Genomic DNA, 21,585 nt, shown 5'->3' with positions numbered 1-21,585 from the left:
AATTTCGTAGCCTGTCGAATTCAATGATAAGAAACTTCAATCATCATTAACAGATGGGCACAGGTCTAGAAGTTGGTCTGCAAGCTACCTGTTTCTCAAGGACTAATTGGATTACTAAGACCCCACTATGATAGCTAGGGAAGCATACACATATTTCTGGTCATAATTACTTTGTTCACCATAGTGAGTAGGGGAAAAGACATGAGTTATATTGTACCTATGGCCAAAACAAGTTAGACCTGTTGCATATGTGACATATCTTTGTTTGAGGTCCCCCTTCCACCGTGGCGTGGACCCAGTGAATCAAACCCTTGTCATTTTCTGCAGTAATTAAGTTTTATAACTCACCCTGAATGAGGAACAGTCATCATGCATCCTTTGGCTTGACATTGAAGGGGAGAATCCCACTGCTCCCTGCCACCATATTGCTGATCCCTGACTGTGAATCTCCAATGCCTCCTATCTTCCTCCATACAGCTGCTGATTCTGGCCTCAACGCCTGTGACTACCCCAGGTCCTGACCACCAGTCTTGCATTCCATTATCCCCTAGGCTCAAAGAGTCCTGATCCCTGGTTCTAGTTTCTGCAAAGCCAGCTTCAGATCTTATCATTCTGAAGCACTGAAAATATCTTGGATAGCTAGAACATGTTTGAGTTCCTGAATGGTTGCGAATCTAACCAATTTTAATACATACAATATTCATTTTGATTAGATGTCAATACTGTTCTGATAATTACAAACCTGTTTTATACAGCTGAAAATCATTTTTTATAAATATTGTCAACGATGTTCAAATTTCCATGGGACAGAGGAAGTTCAAACAAAAACAGAAAATGCTGTAAAAACTAAGCAGATCTTGTATCATCTGTGAATTTCTCCAGCATTTTCAGTTTATATTTTAAATTTAGACTGAGTTACAGCCATGTGCATATGAGGTTGCAGAGAGATGGTGCCACTTACTTGTGCCACTGACCCATGTTGCTATCTCTACCTAGGCTAGATCTGCCTAATGGGATAGCCTCCTGCTGCCATCCTGCAGGAAGAGAACGCCCTTCTGACAGTTAACTCACCAAACAGCATCTACAGAACAGTAAACCAGGGAGCCACCAAAGCTTTCACGGCTGGCATTTCTGGGGTGACCACTACAGTCTAAGGGGAAGCTAGAGGTCTGCAGCATTTAAAATACTTTTAAATATGGTGCCACCAAATTTTGCTTGCTACCCAATTTTCTAAGTAACTCTCACAATATCATGTCTACATGGATTATGAACTGAAAAGCATGTATTCATGTGAAATAATGCACCTTATGAAGTGGTGGATTTGACACCATTCAACATACTCAATATCATGCTTTAACTATAAAATAACAATCGGTAGTCTTTATTGTGATATAAAAAACATGTGGCCAATGTGTGCATAGCTCCCACAGGCAGCATTATGACAACGACCAGATAATCTATTTTTATGATGTTAACTCGCAAATGGCACTAGATTAGGTTAGGATATCTGGTTGGCATGGACGAACTGGACCAAAAGGTCTGGAAATAGAAGTGATGTTAATGGAATAAACAGTCAACTATCCAGCACAATGAATATAAGGAACTGCAGTTATAGAACATGAGTCACACTGTCAGTATGTTCCAAACTGCTCCACAACTAGAAAAATGCTTTTGAAAAGTGGTCAATATTGTTTTTGCTGACATATTTTCACAGACAGTTTTCATAGAGCAAAGCTCTATAAAAAGCAAGGAGAGCAGGTAAGTCAACAGAGGACACCACGAATCTCCATTATTGTTGACAGAGCCCTCAGGCTTGCTCGATTTCATGCGGTTCGATTTCATTGAATGTGGCAACAACTCCAAAGTCCTGTCTGACCCCCATAACATTTGACTCTATTGTTAATTAGTATGTTATTTAATTCAGTCTTGGACATATTCAGTCCTCAGCTTCTTTTAGCTATCCATATCCTATGGTTTGAAATTCTCCTCTTAAAATAAAAAAAAAGGGGTGTGGATGGGATTGAGCTCTTATAGAGTCAAGGAGATGTACAGCATGGAAACAGACCTTTTGGTCCAACTCGTCCATGCCGACCAGATATCTCCACCTAATCCAGTCCCACTTGCTGCACCCGGTCCATATCCCTCCAACCTTTCCTATTCATGTACCCAACCAGGTGCCTTTTAGGTATTGCAGTTGTACCAGCCTCCACTACTTTCTCTGGCAGTTCATTCCATACATGCAACACCCTCTGTGTGAAAAAGTTGCCCTTCAGGCGCCTTTTATATCTTTTCCCTCTCACCCTAAACCTATGCCCTCTAGTTCTGGACTCCCCCAATCCAGGGAAAAGACGTTTGTTTATTTATCCTATCTATGTCCTTCATGATTTTATAAACCTCTATAAGGTCACCCTTCAGCCTCCGTCACTCCAGGGAATACAGCCCCAGCCTATTCAGCCTCTCCCTATAGCTCAAATCCTCTAACCCTGGAAGCACCCTTGTAAATCTTTTCTGAACTCTTTCAACATCCTTTTGATAGGATGCATGCAGTATTCCCAAAGTGGCCTAACCAACGTCTTGTACAGCCACAAGATGACCTCCCAACTCCTATACTTAAAACACTGACTAATACAGGAAAGTATATCAAACACCTTCTTCACTGTCCTATCTCCTGTGACTCTACTTTCAAGGAGCGATGAACCTCCATTCCAAGGTCTCTTTGTTTAGCGACACTCCCTCGGATCTTGCCATTAAGTGTATAAGTTCTGCTAAGATTTGCTTTCCCAAAATGCATCACCTCGCATTTATCTAAATTAAACTCCATCTGCCACCCCTCAGCCCATTGGCCCATCTGTCAAGATCCCATTGTAATCTGTGGTAATTTTTTTTGCTATCCACTACACCTCCAATTTTGGTGTCACCTGCAAACTTACTAACTTTACCTCCTATGTTCACATCCAAATCATTTATATAAATAATAAAAAATAGAGGACCCAGCACCGATCCTTGTGGAACTCCACTAGTGACAGTGAAATTGATCTCTCTGACAAGGTTTTTGTTAAATATCTCCATTTACAGCTCAGCATGCATATTATTCTTTATTCTACCCAAAGGATTCTGGGAAAGCCATGTAACCACAAATTAAGAACTACAGTGTATATTGGCAATTAGCCCAGCACCAAAAAACAATAAAACTGCACCTACAAATCTGAAAAATTAACCCAAACTGATGAGATCTTAAGCCAAGGTCCTTACCTTCCCTCTTAGGTGAACATAAAAGATCCTATTACACTAATTCAAAGAAAGGCAGGGGAGGTATCTCAGTACTTGGTCAGTATTAATCCTTAAAACAACCACATACGGTGAGTCCTGCCCTTCCAATTTGTCTTTCTTTTGAAATGTTTCAATTTTGTGTATTCTAAACATCCCCTTCAGTTCCACATCATTATTGATCTATTTCTTAACATAATATGGCAGTTCACTCTGTTTCATGCCCTTATAACTGACTTAGGTTTAAAACACTAGTCTTAAACCCAGTCTTCTCTCCCTCAAACTCAATGCAAAATTCAATCATATTATAATTGCTGCTACAAAAGGGCATTTCCATAGAGATAATTAATTAATCCTACCTCTTGAACAATATGAGGTCTAGTATACTTTGCTCAAAGATGTCCTGTTCTAAGAAACTATCCCAAAGTCATTCTATGAACTCCTCACCTCAGCTACTTTTGTCCACCTGATTTTTTCAGTCTATACATAGTTTAAAATTCCCTATGCTTATTACCATGCCTGTCTGACAGGCTTCTGATTTTCTTTCCTTTATACTCCAGCCTACTGTGTAGTTACTGTTAAGAGACTTGCATACCACTCCCACAAGTGACTTTTTACCTTTATCATTTTTCATCTTTAACCAAACCTTCTACATACTGGTTTCCTGAATTTAGGTCATCCCTGTCTAATAAGCTAATACCTTTATTAATTCACACTGCTCCTTCTCTCTATCTTTTTCTACCTTCCTATTCTCCTAAATACTCTTCAATATTCAGTTCCCAATTAGTGTCATCCTGCAACCATCACACTTATTTGTGCTTTCTGTTCATCTGTTTTGTTACATGCTACTGTATATGTGTGCATAAGATACGTACCCTTTCTACTTCCCTAGTTATGCGGCTCACTAGAACAATCCTAGCACAGTTCAGATTTAGATCATTCCAAGGGTAAGGGTCCCACTTTCCCAAGGCCTCTCAAACCAGGATTCATGTCCATCACACCAGTCAGTCCTTGAGCCACATATTCACTCCTTGATCTAAACTGTCATAAGCGGTTTGCATCTGGCTCAGTTAAAAGTCAGGGATTATTACCTTTGAGGTTTTACTCTTTAATTTTGTGCCTAGCTCCTTATACTGACTTCGAATAACCTCTTTCCTTGTTCTGCCTACACTGCTGATACCTCCATGGACCAACACATGGATCTTCCCCCTCCCAATGGAAGTTCGCTCCAGCCTTATACAATAGTCCCTGACATTGGGAAGGTAACAAAGTCTTCTTGATTTTTGTTCTTTCTGGCAAAGAATTGTGTCAATTCTCCTTCACACTATGCCTTGTGACCAGTACATTTCCTTTTTGCTCCTGCCACTAGAATAGCTTTCCATACCATGATGCCATGGTCAGTTAGTTCATTACTTCTGCAGTCCCATTTTCATCTGAACAAGTTGAGAGAACTTAAAAACCGTAGGATAATTGCAAAGGCTGTGGTCTTATACTCCTGATGTTTGGGGCCTTTTACAGCCCCAGCTGCAGCTGATCAAATCAGAACACTCTGTGCTAAGGGATTTGACCACTACCTGTTACAAAATATTCATGTATATATTCCCTTTCTGATGTGTTGCATTGCGTACAATTGAGCTTCTAGCTATATAACTCTCAGCTGTAGCTCATCAGGCCCCAGATACTTACTGTAGACCCGTGCCTTCTTGGGGTGCAGTACCCCTAGGCCGAGACGCTTGTGTAATAACATCTCTGAACAGGTTGATCAGAAAAATAGGTTACTGCAATCTGTTTGCTCTGGCTTGCATTGGCATCTAGGAAATATTTCTCATGTAATTTTAGTCTGACAACAGCACCTGATTAGGTCCAAAAAGCGGAAATTCCAGACTTTCTTCTTGCAATGCCACTCCTCGTTCATCACAAACTTGTTTAAGTAGTTTTTTCACAGCACCTACAGAGGCCAAAAAAGATTTGCTAAGTAGTCAAAATGAGCCATAAGTTACTGGAAGCAGGGCAACAAATAACTTCACTCGTTGGATTTGTGCCTGTCGACTTAACCACAATGATATTTTGCATTAGAAGTTGAAATCAGAGCTAATAACGTTTTGCAATGTGGAGAAGTAGTCATCTAGGAACTGAATATAAGACGACAAACAACTACGCACGTATTTTAAAAATGAAATTTAAGAACAGGTAGTTCTTATATAAGGTGATGGTTGTGTTCTTGTGCAACCCTGTATTATAGAAAAATCATGCTTCAGAAACAGACATTTTAAAAGTCCACACTTTAGAAAGTGTCCCCAATTAGTCAATCATATTATAGTAAATTCACGTTAACGAAATGCGTGTTATAGCAGAATGACCTGTGAAAGTGTCAGCACAAAGACTGAGAAAATGATGCCATTTAAAGTGAGCGAATTTAATATCAAACTCGGCATGGAAAGAAATATAAAGAAGAAGTAGTATTTGATTAAGAGTGAGAGGAGAAGATGGAAAGAACAGGTAGAGAAAAATCATTTTCTTTAGGATTTTTAAAAAAAATCCCCATCAATTAAAATTCAAATGAATGAGAATTCATACTTGTAATACCTTTTAGTTCCCGAGAGCATGTTTGCACAATTGAAAACTTACTAAGTTATTAACTGAATCTTAGACTGAAATATTAACATTCTGTGGTGAGTTTAGATTGAATCAACCATGCAAGTTAAGTTATAACATGTTCCAGTGAACACAGGGGCATTGGGCTGAATCTTATGTTACCTTGGTTAAAAGTAATTTTTGACTTATTTCATGGAGGGTTTCTCTCTGCAAAGCAGCAAGTTTTCTCACGCTATCATTTCAAACCTGCTTCATTAATTACCTACCCTACTCCGATGGTACCCTTTTATTCAATGCTAGCCCCATTTTACCACTCACGGCAGCCAGAGGAACTTGCCACTGCTGGGATATCCCCAAAATGGAGTGGCATCCCTGGTGTCAGTACCAACTTGGAATCTCAGCTGTGCACCAAGTCCACTACTGGCAGTCTGGAGTTGACCTTCACTGTCAACACAGTAGTACAGCAGCCATAACGCAACATTTCTCACATCATAGGGGTAAAACTTCTTCGCACATATGACTGCACATTCCTCCCAATTGCTGTTTAAGCACAAGGCCAAGCAATCACACTTGCTATGGCTGGATCCATCAATCATATTGGCAATTAAACTGTTTCAGTAACATAAGCAAAAGTAGAGGCTATTTGCAATGAGAACAGCGAAAAGTCAAATCCCTCGCAATTGATCATTTAACATGCTTATCAGAGTGAGACATGTCACATTTCAATAACGAGGTCCACGGAATTATTCATGTTGTCATTTTGTCATGGGACCTTATTTCAACAAGTGCTCAACTGGTTATGCCGCATCAAGATGGTTGCAGAGCATAAGTGCTGCATTATCATGCACATTCTCTCCAACCTCACAGTACACATGGAAGGTACCTTTGTATATAAGAGACTGTTCCATCATTCTTAACAGTTCAGGTTAAGAGATAATCAGTTCTGTGCTAAGCAAAAACCTGAAGAACTATGGGTGCTGGAAATCTGAAACAAAAACAGAAATAGCCGGAAAATCTCAGCAGTTCTGGCAGCATCTGTGGAGAAAACTCAGAATTAATGTTTTGGCTCCAGTGACCCTTCCTCAGAACTGAGGAGGTTAACTCAGAAAGAGTTAATGAAAAGTTTGAGTTTGAGCTGTGGTACTCCTTTTAAGGTTGCAAGATTACTTTTGCTTCACAAAGATCTCTACCTGCAATGACAAAAGCAACATTGCTTACGGGCAACATTTAAACACCACACATTGTACGCTACATGCATTTCACATATTCGATGATATGTTAGCAAAGGATTTGAACCTGCACTCATTAGGTGTGTGACAGATGTTATTGCTCCTTGAAGGGCCTTGTGTAGTGCAGATGTGGCACCCATGTTTTTGGCTATCAAACTGATACTGGGTCCACCCTTCCCAGGCATACTTCAATTTGCTTTTAGTAATCAACAGATCATGTAAGGTAACACAGGTCACACTGAACACCATGGCTTGAGCTTATCATCAGTTGGCATTTGCTATAGCTGTGAGATTGACTTAGCATTGTACCACACAGCAACATGTCCACCATTGAATGATGACTGCTGAGAAGCATGACAAGCTGCTGAGCTTTATATTTGTGCGAAACTACAAGGCAAGACAAAAATATTATGAGCTTTTAAAGTGCATCTGACAAGGCTATGTGTAAAATCACTGCCCTGGATGGTGCCTTGAGATGTTGGTCCTGAATGTACAAGATATCACTCTGGAGGGACAAGCAGTGAGCTGGAGTGGCCAGGAACCCAATTGACTTTCATGTTGGGAATTCTTAGTGCCTATTCTATCCAGTGCATGGGAAAATAGGGGCCCACATATTAATGAGGTGAGATTCAGTTATTGCAATAAGTAGCAATAGTCCCCACTAATAAGAACCTTGATGCTCCCTAGCAAGAACCTTGTTTCGACATCCAGAAAGTGCAAATTGTTGCTTCTGATATTGAGAAAAAACTTGCTGGAATTCTTCGATGATTCTCTCTAATTTCTCACCATAGTCCATGTCATGCAAGGCCCTGTAAGATTCCGTCTGGAGAGCTGTCATTTGTTGCAGCTAATACTGGAGTGGTACATCTCAGACAGCAACATTTGGATTTCTGTGCATCTGTCCTGTGTGAAGTCTCTGTAGCATCTGTGCATAAGTATAGGCAAATGCCATTAGTCTCACCCTTATGTTCAGGTTAAATGGTGGACCATTGTATGGAAGACAAATACAAGTAGAGTTACAGTTGAGTGGAATATCCATTTTCCATTCAGGAGCCAACCAGGGATTTGCCAGGTAGAGATCTTCCCTCACTCACTCCTGCCCCCACCACCACCTCTCATACTACTGATCCTGCATGGGTTCTACTTCCCAGAGCATTTGCCATCTTTCCTCCACATGTACCAGTAGTAATTGCCATACTTACCAATTTCAGCTCACTCATTTCTCTCCTTGTTTTACCACAATAGAGAAGACAGCCTACAATAGAGAAGGAAGAGCCTGGACAAATGGATGAGCCTCTGGCACTTGGAGGACTGTTTAGCCCCAGTCAGGGGAGGACCCAGGGGTGTCTGCAATGTCATCCACAAGCACAGAGAGAAATGGAAGTGGTAGACAGAAATGTTGAATGCAATGGCCTTCATTGCTCAGATGCTGCAGGAGTGTACCTACACACATGACCGTCTGTCTGCCTCCATTGGCAGGTTGGCGAGGGGGCCATGGACAGCCAAGTCCAGCACCCTTTGAGTAAGCTGGAGAAGCGCACACATCTGTAATCCATCGTTCCAGTCATTGGTCCATACACCCTCTGTGTAGTTGCAGCCATTTTCTTTACCACTCCAAACTTTCAGTTTCTACCCCAATAGAAAACAACAATGTGTGCTCTATGGGATGTGGCCTCCTGCCTCCTTGCGTCATTGAAGCTCTCTCAATTCAAATCCCTTTTCTATAGCCCTTCCTGTAAAATTTGCATCTTTGCATCTCCCAGGTCCCCACCCAACCCATCCATACGAGGTTTCACCTGCAGCCTTTTCCTTCAACCCCTGGCATTTGAGGGGAGCACATCTGAAGGAGTCATACATTAACCTGCCTCATCTGCCCCCCTTTTAGCCAAAGCATTCGTTTGCATTAATGTTTTACCTGTTGCATCCTCTTCACAATTTTCATCCTCCCTTCGCAACCAGCCTATAGACTCAAATCCCTTTGAATAAATTCAAAAATATGCTATGAGGGGCCCTTAGCCCCATTCCCCTGAGTTTCTGAATAAAAACTAGATGGACTGAGTGTGCCCCTTTGAGGTACCTAACTAGACAGTCATGGACAAGATGTTTCCAGACTCCTGGCTGATGGCTATACCTCTCCCAAATAGCATTAGCCGTACCTCTCTGGACTGGCCACTATGGAGCCATAGGACTAGCTGTGACTAATCCCTGTACTGCAGAGGTACAGACCCTTGAACAACATCACCCCAACAGGATGTTTGACCATGGCTGATATCTTGGACTGGTACCAGAGGCTGCCCTAACTTACTGTGCCAGGACCCCCTGACTGTTGGGTGCTTCCACTGACTTCAATGAGATCTACATCCCTAAGATATTAGAACATAGAACAATACAGCACAGAACAGGCCCTTCGGCCCACGATGTTGTGCCGAACTTCTAACCTAGATTAAGTACCCATCCATGTACCTATCCAAATGCCGCTTAAAGGTCGCCAATGATTCCGACTCCACCACTCCCACGGGCAGCGCATTCCATGCCCCCACCACTCTCTGGGTAAAGAACCCACCCCTGACATCTCCCCTAAACCTTCCACCCTTCACCTTAAATTTATGTCCCCTTGCAACACTCTGTTGTACCTGGGGAAAAAGTTTCTGACTGTCTACTCTATCTATTCCTCTGATCATCTTATAAACCTCTATCAAGTCACCCCTCATCCTTCGCCGTTCCAACGAGAAAAGACCGAGAACTCTCAACCTATCCTCGTACGACTTCCTCTCCATTCCAGGCAACATCCTGGTAAATCTTCTCTGCACCCTCTCCAAAGCTTCCACATCTTTCCTATAGTGAGGCGACCAGAACTGCACACAGTACTCCAACTGTGGCCTAACCAAAGTCCTGTACAGCTGCAACATCACTTCACGACTCTTGAATTCAATCCCTCTGCTAATGAACGATAATACTCCATAGGCCTTCTTACAAACTCTATCCACCTGAGTGGCAACCTTCAAAGATCTATGAACATAGACCCCAAGATCCCTCTGTTCCTCCACCTGACTAAGAACCCTACCATTAACCCTGTATTCCGCATTCTTATTTGTTCTTCCAAAATGGACAACCTCACACTTGGCAGGGTTGAACTCCATCTGCCACTCCTCAGCCCAGCTCTGCATCATATCTAAGTCCCTCTGCAGCCGACAACAGCCCTCCTCACTGTCCACAACTCCACCTATCTTCGTATCATCTGCAAATTTACTGACCCACCCTTCGACTCCCTCATCTAAGTCATTAATAAAAATTACAAACAGCAGAGGACCCAGAACTGATCCCTGCGGAACTCCACTTGTAACTGGGCTCCAGGCTGAGTATTTACCATCTACCACCACTCTCTGCCTTCGACCGGTTAGCCAGTTTTCTATCCAATTGGCCAAATTTCCCTCTATCCCATGCCTCCTGACTTTCCGCATAAGCCTACCATGGGGAACCTTATCAAATGCCTTACTAAAATCCATGTACACTACATCCACTGCTCTTCCCTCATCCACATGCTTGGTCACCTCCTCGAAGAATTCAATAAGACTTGTAAGGCAAGACCTACCCTTCACAAATCCGTGCTGGCTGTCCCTAATCAAGCAGTGTCTTTCCAGATACTCATAAATCCTATCCCTCAGTACCCTTTCCATTACTTTGCCTACCACAGAAGTAAGACTAACAGGCCTGTAATTCCCGGGGTTATCCCTATTCCCTTTTTTGAACAGGGGCACAACATTCGCTACTCTCCAGTCCCCTGGTACCACCCCCTTTGCCAGTGAAGACGAGAAGATCATTGCCAACGGTACTGCAATTTCCTCTCTCGCTTCCCACATAACCCTAGGATACATCCCGTCAGGCCCGGGGGACTTGTCTATCCTCAAGTTGTTCAAAATGTCCAACACATCTTCCTTTCTAACAGGTATCTCTTCTAGCTTACCAGTCCATTTCACACTCTCCTCTTCTACAATACGGTCCCTCTCGTTCGTAAATACTGAAGAGAAGTACTTGTTCAAGACCTCTCCTATCTCTTCCGACTCAATACACAGTCTCCCACTACTGTCCTTGATCGGACCTACCCTCGTTCTCGTCATTCTCTGGTTTCTCACATACGCCTAAAATGCCTTGGGGTTATCCTTGATCCTATCCGCCAACGATTTTTCATGCCCTCTCTTAGCTCTCCTAATCCCTTTCTTCAGGTCCCTTCTGGCTATCCTGTATCCCTCCACTGCTCTGTCTGAATCCTGTTTCCTCAACCTTATGTAAGCCTCCTTCTTCCTCTTTACCAGACATTCAACCTCTCTCGTCAACCAAGGCTCCTTCACACGACCATTTCTTTCCTGCCTGATAGGTACATACATATCATGGACACGTCGTATCTGCTCTTTGAAAAAGTTCCACATTTCCACCACATCCTTCCCTGACAGCCTATGCTCCCAACGTATGCTCCTCAAATCCTGCCTTACAGCATCGTAATTTCCCTTCCCCCAATTATAAAATCTACCTTGTTGTGCGCACCTATCTCTCTCCATAACCAAGGTGAAAGTCACAGAATTGTGGTCACCATCACCAAAATGTTCACCCACTAACAAGCCCACCACTTGTCCCGGTTCATTACCGAGTACCAAATCCAATATGGCCTCCCCTCTGGTTGGACAATCTACATACTGAGTTAGAAAAGCTTCCTGGACACACTGCACAAACACCGCCCCATCCAATCTACTTGATCTAAAGAGCTTCCAATCAATATTTGGGAAGTTGAAGTCGCCCATGACTACGACCCTGTGGCTTCTGCACCTTTCCACAATCTGTTTCCCAATCTGTTTCTCCACATCTCTGCTGCTATTGGGGGGCCTATAGTAAACACCCAACAAGGTGACTGCACCTTTCCTATTTCTGACTTCAGCCCATACTACCTCCAGAGGCAGATCCCCCTCAAACTTCCTTTCTGCAGCCGTTATACCATTTCTAATTAGCAATGCCACCCCCCCCTCCTTTTTTCCCATCCTCCCTAATCTTACTGAAACACCTGTAACCAGGAACCTCCAACAGCCATTCCTGTCCCACATCTATCCACGTTTCCGTGATGGCCACAACATCGTAGTCCCAGGTACCGATCCACGCCTTAAGTTCACCCACCTTATTTCTGATACTCCTTGCGTTGATGTATACGCACTTGAGACACGGCTGCTTGTCTGTTGCACATGCAGTGTGCTCGTGCATAAACTGTTGTCACACGGTGCAGGAATGAGATTGACGTAGCTTACAATGTCGCTTACAAATAGATATATCCCCCCTTGACTGAGGTCTGCTGACCAGCATGACAAGATATTGGATTCTGTAACTGTGCTAACTGGCACAACAAGGCAAGCCAGTGGAGGAATTCTGTGAGCATGCACCTTGAAACCATTTGAGCAGGCTACTTAGGCCCTTGGACAAGAAGTGCCCAGAACCTTGACTGTTCTTTGCACATTCCCTAACCATGTTAACCTTACCTCTTTGGACTAGACACAATGGAACATGAGAAAATAAGCAAGCAGACTGGAAATGGAGCCTGGTCAGTCTGTGATCTGTGTATCTATCTGTGCATAAAAAAGTGTCCTTACAACAACCTTTCAATGCTGGTTGCCGGTGCATTCTGCAAGGGACATTTGTGCAAAGCTCCACGAAAGTAAATCGGATACATGTTGTGATGGGTTGGCAAATGTTGTATGCCAATGTCCATGACAAGGGATGCATGCAGCATTGTCATAGGTCATGACCTGAGATGCTACTTGATGCTGAGCAACATTGAGGCTGGTCGCAGCCAGCAGCGAATTGAAATTATCGGATATCAGCTCTGACTTCTATGTCAAGAATTCTTGGCATCAGGCTTTTTTGGCACGTTTGATAATATGGGAAACTGAATATTAATGAGGCAAGTTGTGACCTTAGTAAGATATTTAACAAGCAATAATCTTCCTAAGTTGGCAACTTGATGCTACCTAGTGAGAAAATTGCCTCACCACTTGACAACTGCCTAAGAGGTGCAGCAATTGCTCTAATGTCAAGATGGGCCTTGCTCAACCTCTCGCCTGATTCTGCCACAAATCTCACAAATAGCCCACTTCACTCAGGCCTCTATAGGATTCCATCCTTTTATGTTCCAATTGAATAACTCTTTCATAATCTTCCCTTACTTTCTTCTCTAGTAATTCCAAATCAAACTATATACACAATCCTCAGGATTTTGATATTAAACCCCCCAAGTCCCTTGAATCCTACCCAATAGTTTACATGTTATGCTCAATGAGAAAACTCACAAGTGGTTTTGACTCTCTCCTTGCAGACAGCTTGTTTCACATGGACCTCACCAATGGCAGCTCACTAAAGTCCTTACAAATGCAACCAGAAATTTCCTGGCGAATCATGGAACTCAAAGAGCTTTACAGTCAATAAATGGACAAATTAGATTTTGTTTTGATGAAAAAACATCAATTAGAACTATCACAGTGTACATACCATAGGTGACATTTAACATGAATACTGTGTCTCCCTGCTTCAGAACCTGACTTTTTATAACACAGTTCATTGCCATGGTAACATTTGGTATCAGCACTAAGTCGGTGGGCGAGCAATCTGAAATACAACAAAAATAATCTGCAACAGATTTAAACAGTTAAAGTAAATTGTATCAAAAATGTCAAATCAGTGCAAGACAAAAATAAAGGCATTTTGCAATATACGAGAGTTAGCAAAAGAAAAAGGCAACATTTCATACCCACAAATTCAGCTAATCGCTTGGTAACAAATACCAGATGAGGAAACAGTTCTCTGTCATAAAACCGCAATGGCTGTTGTTCAATATACACCTGCCATTTCTGTCAAAGAATTTAAAAGAATTAAGTGGCTTTTGTTATTCTGAATGCTGCAATAAAGATAATCAAAAATCTGAACTAAAAACAGAAAATGCTGGACAGTCAGCAGGTCAGGCAGCATTCATATGGAGAGAAAAAGAACAAATGTTTCAGATCAATAAGAAGAACTGGGAAAATTTAGAATTCCAATAGGTATTAAGCAAGCAGAGGCAAGGAAAGCAAGTTGAGGAGAAATGGCATGATGACATGAATTGTTAAGTACATGAGTGTGAACCAGGAACTTCTGTGCTGCTGCTTTACATGTTATGCTCAAGTGGTTTTACAAATATCAATGGTGGAAATTTGTTTCTTTTGATGGTCTCTGGTATATGGAATAGACTCAAAATCACTCCCTTAATTTCTATAACATTGATCATACACAAAAAGAAATCTGTAAAGAGCTTTGGGGTATTAATTGTATATCAGTTATGTTTAATTATATAGAGGTGGGTGCATTCATTGGGATTTCATATGAACATATGAATTAGAAGCAGGATCATGCCATTCAATAAGGGAAGGAGCTCCAAAGGCTTGTGACCATCTCAACAATAAAAATCTAAAATTAGCAACCCATTATTTTTAAACAGTGACCTCTAATTCTAGATTTTCTGACAAGAGGAAGCATCCCTTTAACATGATCTCACTAAGTGTTAAATGCCTTAGTGAGATCAACAAAAGCAACATATAGTAATGCCCATGTCCTGTTCCCTAATCTTGTAGCTATCGACAGTCAATCTGTCAGTGCAAAAATTGTACGGAGTTTCTGGGTACTCAGTTCTTTTTAAACAGGATCCTAGCAAAGGTATTCCTAGTACACACCAAGGAGTGGAAAGGTTGGCTCCCCTTGTGGGAGGGTTAGGACCAGAGGGCATAATCTCAGAATAAGGGGTTCTACATTTAAGGCAGAGATGATAAAGAATTTCTTCTCTCGAAGAGTAATGAATCCGTGGAATCCCTTTCTGAGGAGGGTTATTGAGGCTGTATCTTTAAGTATATCCAAGGCTAAGATACAGATATTTATTCAGTAAGGGAATCAAGCACTATAGGGAAGGGATAGGAAACTGGAGTTGAGGATTATTAGGTCAGCTATGAGCTCAGTAAATGGTGGAGCAGACTCAAAGGGCTAAACAGCCTTCTTTGGCCCCAAGTCTTATGATCTTATGCTCTTGATTGCCATGCTCTCTGCTGTTAGCTTTGTATAATGTGATGAATTTTGCATCAAACATCTTCTGTGGAATTGGCTTCCAGCCCAAAATAAAACGTCATAAACGACTTCCCTTGTTTGAACAGGAGCCATAGCAGGTATAAAATACCTTTGGGGCAGGTAGACCAGCATAGGGTAGCATGAGTGAATGAAGTAGCATGGGTTGACATGGATGGGGTGTGGATAGCATGTGTGGGTGGTACAGTGTGAAAGATGAGGACTGAAATATTGTTTGTGATTGCATTTTTAAAAATGAAAATTACAGAGGCATGCCTTGCATAGAGCCCACATCAGCAGCCAGCCTGAGGCCCCTGGCCCACCTCGCAAAGAATCCTGTCACCCCAGAATGAAAATCTGACCAGTATTTCTCTGATCAAGTTTGCAAGACTGGGAAGTGTCTTGTATTTGTTCTCATGACTCAGAAGCCCAAGTTTTATTTAAATGTATTCATAGGATGTGGTATTGTTGGTTAGGCCAACAATGATTGCCCATCCCTAGAAGTTAGTGAATTACTTTCTTCGACTATGGGCAGTCCTGTGGATGTAGGCACACCCACATGCTGTTAAAGGGTTCCAGGATTTTTACCCAGTGATAATGAAGGCTAACCCACCTAACTTGCACATTTCTGGACACTACAGGGCAATCTTTAGCATGGTTAATCCATCTAATGGGAACATGTTTGGACTGTGGGAAGAAACCAGTGCATCCAGAATAAACCCATGCAGACTCAGAGAGAACATTTAAGTTTGCTCATACCCTTGCTCAAATTTCACCTGTAACTGTGAGATCTCATGGAGTCCGGGGTCAATGTGGAGGACTCCAAGGGCATCTCTTTCCTGATTGTATACCACTGTGCTAGAGCTGTCTTGCCAATGGACAGGACATACCCAGAGATGGTGATAGTGTGTCTAGGATATTGTCTATTAGACAAGTATGACAAGTAAATCAGACAAGCATTAAGGGCTCCAGCCCGAAGCGTCGATTCTCCTGCTCCTCGGATGCTGCCGGACCTGCTGTGCTTTTCCAGCAACACACTTCCGACTCTGATCTCCAGCATCTGCAGACCTCACTTTCTCCTAGACAAGTATGACGAATCTATAAGACACAATCAGGACCGTGATGGAAGACTCCCCACTTGTCTAGATGAGTGCAGGTCCAGCAGCACTCAAGAAGCTTGACATCTTACCGGAAAAAGCAGCCCATGTGATTGGAACTGCCTCCTCAAACATCCACTCCCTCCACTGCTGATGTGCAGAAACAGCTGCATGTACCAACTGCAAGATGTACTACAGAAATTCATTAAAGCTCCTTAGACAGCACCTACCAAACCCATGTGCGTTACCATCTTGAAAGACAAAGGCATTAACCACATGGGTACAATTACCACCTGTATGTTCAACTACAAGCCTCTCACCATCTTGGCCCTGAAATATTCCTTCATGTTACTGGGTTAAAATCCTGCAATTCCTTCCCTAGAATCTACCGACAGCAGATGGACTGCAGTGGTTCAAGAAGGCAGCTTACTACTACCTTTTCAAGGATAACTAGGAAAGAACATAAATACTGGCAACACTAGCAACACCCACCTCCGTTGAGTGAATTAAAAAAAATCCACTTTCCAATTACCTTTTTCTAAGTGCCCAGTCATAACCTCCTTAATGATTCATTCAAATACCTTCCCCATGTCAGATATCATCAACCTGCCCAACAGTTTCCTGTTTTCCGTATCATGAATAGGAGGGGTTTGGAAGGATATAGGCCAAACGCAGGCAAGTGGGGCTGGTTCAGTGTGGGAACATGATCGGCATGGACTAGTTGGACTGAAGAGTCTGTTTCCATGCTGTATGACTTTATGATCCTCCCATCTTCAATGGAGGTGTTATATTTTTACTTTCCAGACTGATGAAATTAACTCCCCATTCTCACTCTCTAAAGAAGCAACTCTCACTGTACTAACTCTCCTTTATTTATTTATTAAATACCAGTAGAAACTCTTGTTATCCATTTATACATTTTTAACTAGCTTCTTCTTATCATCTAATTTCTTTCTCCTGATTAATGTTTTAATCATTCTCTGCCATTCTTTATATTTGGTATAATTACCTGACCTGCCACTCGTCTGTGCACAAGTACGTGTGTTTTCATTAAGTCGATGCACTCCTTAACTTCTTTAGTCAACTATGGACAGTGGGTCATCCCCTTAGAATGTTTCTTCAGAGTAGGAATATAACCTCTTCTGAGTATTCTTAAATGCCTGTTATGCTTCTTGATTGATCTATTCCCTAGTCTGATATCACTGTTCACTTCAACTAGCTCACCTTCTGTGATCACATAGTTGCCCTCATTCAAGTTTAAAACACGAGTTTCTTTCTTTCAAATTGAATCATACTGTTGTTGCTCCTATCTATTGGAGCCTTTACTTTGAGGTCATTAATTAATCCTGTCTGATTACACAATATCAAATCTGATAAAGCCTACTCTCTAGTTGATTATAGAATGTATTCCTCTAAGAAACTATCAAAAGCTCCTCCTTATTGAACTGGAAACTTGCAGAGTAAGGAACTGTTAGAGATCAGATCAAACCCCTTCAAAATGTATGAAAAAATAGCCTAGACCCTAACTTTTTCTAATTTTAAAAGTGAGTGTAAGGTATTGGATTCCAGATACAATTCGATTGGCCAAACTACTTGACTTTTTTTTGTAAATGTTTTTATTGAGACAAGAAGATTTTAAGTTTTTACAAAATTACGACACCACTACAAAACAGTGTAACAACTTCATAACATAATAACAATAATAGGAAACAAACTACTACTCTACTCCACAAACTAACGAAATGGGAGAAAAAAACAGAAATACCCCTATAAAAATTACAATTCAATAAATAACTAAGGAAAAAGAAGAAGAAAGACAAATAAACAAATAAAATTAAACAAAGTTATACCAAGATAACTTAAATTATATTAAATTAAATTAAATTACTACACTCAGCCAATCTCACCGAAGCTCCCTACCACTGGGAGCATTAGTACGCAAACCCATATTTGTTTAGATTCCTCCCCACAGGGGCCTGCGGACTACCAGACATAGCCCTCATGCTACACAAAGGCCCTGACCAGTATAGCCGATAAGTCTGCATCAATATAAATCAAGAAGAGCAGCCATGTTCTGTAAAACAGTTCAGTTTTCTGGTGCACCATACTCGAAAGGAAGTCCAGGGGGATATGCTCCACAACTAACCTACGCCAGCCCGAATGTCTCGGTGGATTCTCCGACATTAGAATGCTCTTCCTCGCACAAAATGGAAGAATATTAAACAATTTCTTCCCATGCATGTCCAAAGAGGGGAGATCTGGAAGACCCAAAAGGAAGGATACCGGATCCAATTTAACCTCAGTTCCCAAGACCACTTCCAAAACACTCGCAATGTCATCTCAATACCTGCAAAGCTCGTGGCATGATCACAAGCAATGAGTATGAGTGCCAACATCCATTTTACACTTGGGGCACATTAGGGACACTCCTGTCTTGAATTTCGCAAGTCGTTCTGGTGCCAAGTGAGCCCTGTGGAGTACTTTGAATCGGATAGCCTGGGTCCTATTGCAAATCAAATTTTTCCTAACGTTTTCCCAAATATCCTCCCACTTCTCTGACAAGATTTCCACCCCCAATTCTTGAGTCCAGGTTCTTTATAACCGCTCAATGTCCTTTGAGACATTATTTCCTAACAAGCGACAGAGGGTGCTAACTGAGAGGGTGCCCGTAGACTGCAGCATTCTCTTTTCCAAATCTGAGGGACTAACCATCAATGTAGTCTTTTTTTGTATAAAGTCTCTAACCTGGAAGTAATGCAAGAGGTCTCTCCTAGGTAGCTCAAATTTCTGACTCAGCTGCTCGAAAGACATCATGACCTCCCCATCAAATAAATCTTCCAAACACGAGCTTTCCCTAGACTCCCAGAACTTAAAGCCAGAGTCCATCAACCCTGGCTGGAATCCCAACATTCCCACTATGGGAGTGAAGGGGAAAATTTTTTTTGTAAATTGTCCTCACCCTGCCGCATTATTCTCCATGCTTTAAGTGTGTTTAGGACAATCAGGTTTCTATAGTGGTCCATAACAGTTCTCATCTTGTCCATAAACAACAAATTAATAAGAGGGCATTTTGTCTGGGAGGTCTCAATGTCCAATCATTTTGATCGCGGGTCCTGGTAGGCCCAGTCAGCCACATAGGATATTAAGGAACTCAATTGGTATTTCTTAAAGTCTGGGAAATTCAGACCTCCTCTCTCCTGTGGAAGCTGCAATTTATCCAACTTAATAAGAGGCCGCATATGATGCCAGATAAAAGATTCAAGCCGATAAAAGATTCAAGCCAAGTGTAAAGCCTCCATACTGCTTGCCTTGGCAGCATCAAAGCCAGCATTCGCATGGGATATAATAAGCAAGGAAGAACATGCATTTTAACCAGAGCTATTCTACCCAACCAAGGTATCAGAAGATCCTCCCAGCGCCTGTCTTATCTTCTCTAGCAACTGCACATAACTGGCTTTATATAATTGATTGAAGACCAGGGTGATAAAAAAGGCCTAAATACAGGAAATCTCCCTGTGACCACTGGAAAGGGAAATGGGTTCCATCCCCAAAATTGGATATTCTAGTAAGGCCCCCCCCCCCACCCGCCACAGGCATGGCCTCCGACTTCATGAAATTAATTTTATACCCTGACAACAAACCAAATAGATTAATCACTTGTATTAAACAAGGCACAGATGTCATTGTATCAGTTAAAAAGAAGACATCGTCCAGAGGGTGATCTTATGCCTGCCTGACCCTACCTCTGGTGCAGTTATATTGGAGCCCTCCAGATGGCCTCTGCCAGTGGCTCAATCACCAATATAAATAATAGTGGTGAGAGAGGGCACCTATGTTGGCAGCCTCTGCCGACACTAAAACTATCTGACCTTATACCATTAGTGAGAACTGCTGCTTTTGGGACACTATATAACACTGTCACCCATTTGGCAAAAACCCCTCCAAGACCAAACCGCTCCAGGACATAAAAGAGGCATGGCCACTCCACCCGACCAAATGCTTTCTCTGCATCCAGGGAGACTACCAAACCTGGAATCAATCTTTGCTGGCATACTTGGACCATATTTAGTACTCTTCTAATATTGTTGGTAGACCTACGACCTTTGATGAACCCTGTATGGTCCTCATTTACAATAAAAGGCAACACCCTCTCGAGCCTTAACACCAGCATTTTCGACATAATTTTAAAGTCCACGTTCAGTAACGATATAGGCCTGTACGAAGTGCAATCCTCTAGGGCTTTTCCTTTCTTAAGAATAAGAGAAATATTTGCATCTCTCAAAGAAGATGGGAGGCAGTCCTGACTGTATGAGTATTTGTACATATCCAAGAGTAGCCCAGCCAGCATGTTTATAAACTCCTTATAAAACTCACTTTACCACTCTGGAGCAGCCTCACCGCCACCTGTACTTCCTGAATTGTCAGGGGGGCATTCAGAAAGGACACCTGCTCTGAGGTTACACCTGGAAGGTCCAGGGTCTTAAAAGAGGATTCCATCTTCTTCATTCTGTCCTCACAGCCCTCCGACCACTCCAGCTCAGAGTAAAACTTCCAAATGCTGCATTAATCTTTTTAGCATTGCAAGTAAGAATACCAGAACTCTCTCTAATGGATGTGATGGATTGGGGCGTATTCTTCTTTCTGGCCAAGTACGCTGTATATCTACCCAGTTTATCACCATATTCAAATAATCTCTATTTCGCAAAAGAGATTTCCCTCTTTGCTGTCTGGGTGAGTACAGCATTTAAAGTAGCCCCAAGGGCTGTAATCTGCTGCAATTTGGTTAAAGACAGTCTGTCAAAGTATGCTAACTCAGCTGCCTTCAGGTGAGCCTCGAGCAAACGCTGCTGTTCTCCCCTCAGTCACTTCTGGGCCGCAGATTAAGAAATAATCAAACCCCGTGCATAGGCCTTGGCAGTCTCTCACAGCACCGATGGATTACTGGGTGTACCAAAATTAATATCCCAAAAGATTTTAAATTCTCTTGAAAAACACTCGACACACTTGCTATCTTTCAGGAGGAAAGGGTCTATGCACCAGTGCCAGGAGCCCATCCCACCACCACCGGCCTTGACCTTCATGTACTCTGCCGCACGATCGGAAACAGCTATGTTCCTTATTCTGCAAGACAGCGCTGAGTTCAAAAAGGTCGATGGGAAAAAAACATGCCAATTCTAGTATAGTACTTACGTGGATTAGAGAAAAAAGTGAAATCTCTACCTTTGGGGTGAAGACTTCTCCACATGTGCACCAACCCCAGCTCCCAGTTCAGGTCC

General features: G+C 42.2%; 1 protein-coding gene across 8 annotated transcripts in view; it reads right to left on the bottom strand.

The window, feature by feature from the left end:
* LOC122548449 (uncharacterized) overlaps positions 1–21,585 on the bottom strand; it is a 184,883-nt gene that overhangs the window by 91,379 nt on the left and 71,919 nt on the right. For 6 of the 8 annotated variants that reach the window (XM_087983087.1, XM_043687141.2, XM_043687136.2 and 3 more), the window contains 3 exons: positions 13,876–13,975; positions 13,617–13,754; positions 5,121–5,215 (listed from right to left, as the gene is read on the bottom strand). In XM_087983087.1, coding sequence (XP_087839213.1) covers positions 5,121–5,215; positions 13,617–13,754; positions 13,876–13,975 — 333 coding nt within the window. The remainder of the gene's footprint in view (positions 1–5,120; positions 5,216–13,616; positions 13,755–13,875; positions 13,976–21,585) is intronic. The other 2 variants (XM_043687138.2, XM_087983088.1) reach the window with 1 other exon arrangement.

Source organism: Chiloscyllium plagiosum, unplaced genomic scaffold, assembly GCF_037043375.1.
Source record: "Chiloscyllium plagiosum isolate Xiang-an unplaced genomic scaffold, Cpla_swu_hap1 HiC_scaffold_3, whole genome shotgun sequence".
Classification (NCBI taxonomy): Eukaryota; Metazoa; Chordata; class Chondrichthyes; order Orectolobiformes; family Hemiscylliidae; genus Chiloscyllium; species Chiloscyllium plagiosum.
The sequence above is the reverse complement of the archived record's forward strand: the minus strand, read 5'-3'. Positions and strand labels throughout refer to the sequence as shown.